This window comes from Psammomys obesus, unplaced genomic scaffold (assembly GCF_907164565.1).
Source record: "Psammomys obesus unplaced genomic scaffold, mPsaObe1.curated_primary_1811, whole genome shotgun sequence".
Classification (NCBI taxonomy): domain Eukaryota; kingdom Metazoa; phylum Chordata; class Mammalia; order Rodentia; family Muridae; genus Psammomys; species Psammomys obesus.
Genome location: NW_026585742.1, coordinates 4,431,204 through 4,437,409, shown reverse-complemented (window position 1 = coordinate 4,437,409; position 6,206 = coordinate 4,431,204). Strand labels below are relative to the sequence as shown.

Genomic DNA, 6,206 nt, shown 5'->3' with positions numbered 1-6,206 from the left:
TTCTTTCTTTCTTTCTTTCTTTCTTTCTTTCTTTCTTTCTTTCTTTCAGTTTTCTCTCTGTATCTTCCTCTGATTGTACAGTAATTTTCTTTTTTTAGCCTTACATTGCTCGGGTTGCTGAGCACAATGACAGAGACAGTAATAGGCCTATGTTGTTTGACTTGTCATTTCTGTGACACAAACCCAAATAAATACAGCTTCCTTCGTCGTATTTTTACCAAGCACTGTTAAAATGATTTTGAAGTAATTATAAACTGAAGGACTTTAAAACCAACTAGATGTCAAACCTATAAGGACTTAAATGCCCCAGAGCTTCCAGGAAAGATCATGAGGATTAAACTCTGAAACTGCTCCAAACATGAACTTTAAAATCATCTCTCTCAACTTAACCTGGTTTTTAAAATTTCACTAATTCTTCCTCTTTCTTTACATCCATATTTACAGAGAGGGGAGGAAAGGGAAATAGGTAAAAGTGATTTGTTTTTTAGACACCTAAAACGACCCTTCCATGACTAAGAAAAAATTGACAGCTCGTTAAATGGTATATCATACACTGTTAACCCAGCCATCCCAACTGATGCTGATTGCATATTAAAATTTCCTCCCTGTTTCTCTACTGTTCCGGTCAATCTTGGCTGCCCGTGGCAGGGAAAAGAGGTATGTGACTCAAAAGAATGAGCCGGCCAGCTGCCGTCAGACTCTGTGCATGCCCTTCTGGTACCATTGTCTTCTAATGGGACTTTCCTGGTGCCCCCGCTTTCTAACACTGAGCCAAGGAATGTAACGGCAACTTCCAGTGGACTGCTTGTGACATGGGTGGCCCTCCACAGTAGGGTAAATGTGGGATGATTCTCGTGTGCGTGCATGAAGCGATTGATACACATTCGAGGACTGCAGTTACATCCTGACACGCCTCCCGCCTGCCTTGACTCTGTCCCTGGCCTGTCATGGTTTCCTATGTCCGTCTGTATTTACCTTTATTACAGAAGAAGAGTTCCAAGCTTAGTAACCAGTAGCTCCCTGGAGTGATACTAACCTTCCTTCGCAGCTGTCTGTATGTGAGTCATATATACAGTATTTATATATAGAGAGAGTATCGAAGAATCCTGAGTTCCCTGCAGACCCTCTGTGAACAAGGGGAAGACCCATGAGTGAGTGTCACTAACCCATGCAGCACTTAGCAATGGACACACAGCCTGGAGGGAGAAGAGGTGCCAAAATTTACCCCCAACTACACAAACTTAAGAGTGACCTCCAAACACACGCAAGGAAGTTGGGCGGTTATTTTTTTTTTCATTCCACTTTTAGTTTGTTTGATATTCTTTTTAGATTCGAGGATTGGGAGATTTTAGTGATGATAAGTTTCTTCTTTCTGGGTGTCTTCAAAATCATCTCCAGGGACTTGGGGGACTCTGGCTTGCCTTTCCTGGCTTTGAGAGGTCAAGGCTTGACCAAGTCCACATATTTGTGAAGCCATGGATATGAAGAGGATGGTTTCTTCCAGTCACAGCTGTGCGTTTAAGTGAATCACAGAAGAAGAAAATGACAGACATACTTGATTGCTTATCAGGCTGCTCTCTAAGGCTCCTCCCAGATCACAAAGATTACGTATGTGCCTCAGCCACACCACAGAGGCACCACCACACCGAAGAAATTCCAGCACTGCAAACAAAAATACGTTTTTAAAACCCAAATTCCAAAGTAGGTGTTTCTTTTTACCTTTCCCAAAGGTTTGGGGTTTTTTTTGGTAAGTGTCAAACATCATCCTAATAATCTCTCATAAGAAATAGTTTCATCTTGCAGATTAAGAAGTCATTCAGGGCAAAAAAATAAATAAATAAAATATGGTAGCTTCCATCTGGTCCTCGACACTGCACTTTGAAATTAGTAATAAAAACCTCAGTGTGTTTTGGCGTTCTGAAGACCAAAATTATTTTAGGTAAATGTACCAAATCAGTAGTTTTACCCATGTGAGATCTCATTACTTTATCAGACCTGACCATTGGCCTCTTCTAACTGCTGACCTCTGAGTGAAGAAATTTAGTGTTCCCTGAAGGACAAGCAGACATAAAACACCCTGGGCCATGAAGGAATTAGAGTGCACACCAGCCAGAGCTTAGAACCCACACCAGAGATATTTGGGCTTAAGTTCTAGCTTCAGCCTGTTCATCACATGACTGTGCTCTAGTTATGCAACCTAGCTGGATGGTCACATTAAGATGGAAGGTGACATTAAGCAAAGCATCAGATTATGCTGTGCCCAGCACGTGGTAAGCACTCTACAAAGTTTACCTATTGTTATGTGAAGAGAAGAATTCCCAGGAAATCAAAATATCTGATAATAATAATTTAAAAAGATGAATCCTAGGTGAGAAGTTCCTAACGACTGAGACGATGGGCTGTCTTGGGAGAAGACGGAGTCCCCTCCCAGGAGGAGTGGGCTCGTCCTGAAAGGCACACACCTGTTCTCAATTACCGCATACAGACCGTAATACCTGAGGCGCTCGCAGGAATTTGAATTCTCATGTCTGGTGACAGCCCCACCATCTGGAATCTCTAGGGAGTTATAGAACATTCATCCCTTCCAACAGCTGTCCAGGTGATTCCTGTGTGGAGTCCAGTCAGTGATGAGGGTGCAGTGAAGCAGGCCGACTTGATACAGCACATGGTACAGAGTTTATCTTCCTGAAACGATGACGATTTGTTAACCCAGACCCCATTCTCTGACTGCTCTAAGATTTGACAACTAAACAAGGCACTAAATCCTAAACATGGGTCGTAACTGTTGTGGCCATACTATCTGTGGATACCTCACAAATAAAATTGACAATAGGCCTGCCCTCCCACCTCTCCCCCCGAAAAAAACTAACCATTTTTAAAGCTGTTTTAAGTTCCAATATAATATAGTAACTCTCCCAAGAGGGGAAAAACTTTCATCAGGCAAGACTACATCCTTTCTTTATTTTTCACACATGCTGAATATGGAAGTGGTTTTGTCACATTTCGCTCTCATATGCAGCAGATATTTTCTTCTCAGAACCTGACTTGCTCACAGACACACACAGTATATCTTCATGTACTTCCCCTTCCCAATCTCTCTCTATGTATACGTATGTATATGTATATATGTATTGTGATGCACAGAGGGGCACATATATACATGTTAGTTTGTGTGCAAAATATATATTGTGTTCAGTGTAGTGAACTAAAGCATAGAGCTTCTGTCTCTGAGTAAGAAAACAGCGGGTAAGTATTTATACTCTAATGTGTAACTCTGCATTGTCTGTGGAAAAGGCTTACTGAAACTTTAGGTGCCCACGAACATACATTACTTTGTGTGCAAAAGTGGTTTTACCTGCAGGGACAAACCTAAACTGAAGTATAGCTTTTGCTCAGCCCAGTTGCACAGACTGTCCATTCGCTTAGAATTACCTTTAACTGTTTAGTTCTTCCTCTCCTAGCCAGACTCTTTATTCACTTCTTACAGAGTGCTAAAAAGAAATACCTTGGTTTTCATTTCTTCCCAAGCGCCCTGCTAAAATTTCTTCCTTCACTGCAACAGCCTCCATAGTGATAATACCGTTCTTCAAAGGGCTAACTCTCCAGGCTATATGACTATTATTGCTAAGACAAAGGGTTGCTTGATAGCAAATTCCTTAGGACTCGGCTCTTTATAGAGGAGAGATACTTCATGCCCCATGGTCTCTTGTTTGTAAGGTTTTTTTTTTTGTTTTTTTTTTGTTTTGTTTTTTACATTTAAAACATAAGACACCCCCCCCCAACATCTGAAGTTGGGTTAAGAATTTTGTTTTTAATTCCATGCATTTTTGACTGGGTTTTGGTTTGCTTTGGTTTTCTGTTTTTGTTCCCTGTCATCTTAGAACCAAGTTGTATATGGGGACATAATACAGCCTTCCCTGTAATATCTTCTTGGTCAGGCCCTGAAGATGTGGAACATAGACCAACCAACTGAAGCATAAGTGACAGCTAACACTCTCTGGGCCTTTGTGAATGTCACAGATATCTTGGATAAGGAGTGAACAATGACCCTGTATAGGGTCAGAGCTGTGGTCAGGACTCCAACTGTGCCAGCTTCCACACAGTCTCTGCCTAAATGGCAGCAGGCTGGAAAAGCTCTAACTGGGGGAGGGAGGATTCCTTCCTTGGCTGGATTCAGTCAGTGGGGCAAGGCCCATGTCACAGGGCTCTCATCTCCAGGTGGTAAAGCTACAATAAAACCTCATTAACTCAGGCCCAAGTATTTAGAATCCATGATGACTCGATTGTACCGATGGCTATTTTCATTTTTCTTAAGTAAACTACTTAGCATAAAAGCAACACTGTGGAAATTGGGAAGTCTTTTCTTGCAAGTCAGAGGCATACAGATCTTTTTTATCATCCTTGGACCTACAAAGTTAAATCTTCAAGCATTTCTTTAACTAACAGGCCAAAGTATCAACAATTACTTAGAAGTTTGATAAAATTTAAGCATTCTGATGCATGCTTGTGTTAAACACTGTAGACTGCAAGAATGCCATTTACTCTAGTGCCCAGTTACAGGCTGGGTTTTAAAGCAGTAAAAGATCTCTACAAGGACCAGCAATTGGAGCTCTTTGGCTAACAGACCAGCATTTCCCCACTTCCATTGCTCTGAATCGGTGAGGTTTTACTGTATGTTACAATGAAAACAGCAGGTGTCTAGTTCCAGCCAAGCCATCCTTAAAGAATGGTACATGACTTGATTTTTTCCATTTAATTTGCAAACCAGCCACATGTTGATAAAGGAGAAGTAAGTAAAGTGAAATCTCATGAAAGAGGAGAGGTAGACTCTCTGCTCCACCTCCTAGTGGCTGTTAGAATACCCTCCAATAAGGACTAGAATACAGAAGAGCTTGGCCATTGAACAAACCCTTTCATGTATAGAACTATTTTCATAACCATCTTTCATGTTTCCAAACGCCTTCCCTTTTTTTTTTTTTTTTTTCTTTTTGGTGAATGCTCCGGAAAGTGTTTCCAGTGTGAATACTTTGCGGCATTGAGTGGGGAGGTGGGGGACAAGAAAAGGCTGGCAATGTTTGTTTTTCTGCTCTCTTTGAAATCAGCAAAACAGGGCCTGTTGACACCACCACTCATTCTGCATGTCCCCTGCCAGAAATGATTAGCCTACATGCATGCATGCCTTTAAACTGCATTCACATCTGGCCCAGGCTGATGCGAATGTCAGTCCTGAGACCCTGCACAATGATTCCCAAGGGCCCATGTGCATGAAAATGAGTTACTTCACTGGTATTTTTTGGTTTTCAATGTACGTATGTCTAAGCCCCACAAAAGTAAGTCATAACCCTATTCCATGTTCCCTAGGCTAAGCCTGACATTTCCTCTAGACCAGAAGTAAAAAGCAAAGGCTCCCTACTGAAATAGACTTTTTACTCAACAGTTCTGCGGTAATTCTAATAATAGCTTGCTTTGACTTAGTTCAATGTAGGAGTAATGTTTCCAGGGTCTAGGAAAACAGGAGTCCCTGGGGTTCAGTCAGACCATAGACAACCAATCCCCACATATGGAGATGTAAATGAACAGTAATTGTGAATTTTCAAGTTAGACCAGCAGAAAACCCATAAACACAGTGAAGAAACTCCCAAATTCTACACCTTAGAGCAAGAACAAGCCGGCAGCGATGACACAGAGCATGACCCAAGCCTACTGAGTTATTGTAAATTGAGCAGAAGTTCAATGTCTGACACTCCTACAGCAGGGTCCTCTGACCTCTGGGTCAGGAGCAAGGCTTTCTACAGAGTAGTGCCTTGGCCACTGAGAGGCCCACTCATATACAAACTGCTGTTCTCTTTACAATAAAATGACCACGCCCCGCTGGATGCACAGCCAGTCTTGAGCAGTGAGGGTTGGAGCAGCCGCTTTTTATCCCACGGAGATATTCATCACCTTTCTGTTGTTTTTCTGCCACATTTCAAAGGCCTTCGCGTGGTGGTCAGACTTAATGGTGGAGCACGCAGAGACGTTCCTGTCACTTTTTGCAGTGGACATGGATGCGGCTTTAGAGGTGCAACCCCCAGACACATGGGACAGTTTCCCGCTGTTCCAGCTGCTGAATGACTTTCTCCGAACAGACTGTATGTATCATCCTGAACTATTGGCTTTTCCTAAATAGCGTGCAGATAAACTTGCTGCTTAGATGCCTTTATTCC

The 6,206-nt window shown here is 42.1% G+C and overlaps 1 protein-coding gene across 3 annotated transcripts in view; it reads left to right on the top strand.

Moving 5' to 3' along the window:
- Positions 1–6,206, top strand: part of Cadps (calcium dependent secretion activator) — a 444,339-nt gene that overhangs the window by 345,211 nt on the left and 92,922 nt on the right. For all 3 annotated transcript variants that reach the window (XM_055599062.1, XM_055599061.1, XM_055599060.1), the window contains one exon: positions 5,975–6,131. In XM_055599062.1, coding sequence (XP_055455037.1) covers positions 5,975–6,131 — 157 coding nt within the window. The remainder of the gene's footprint in view (positions 1–5,974; positions 6,132–6,206) is intronic.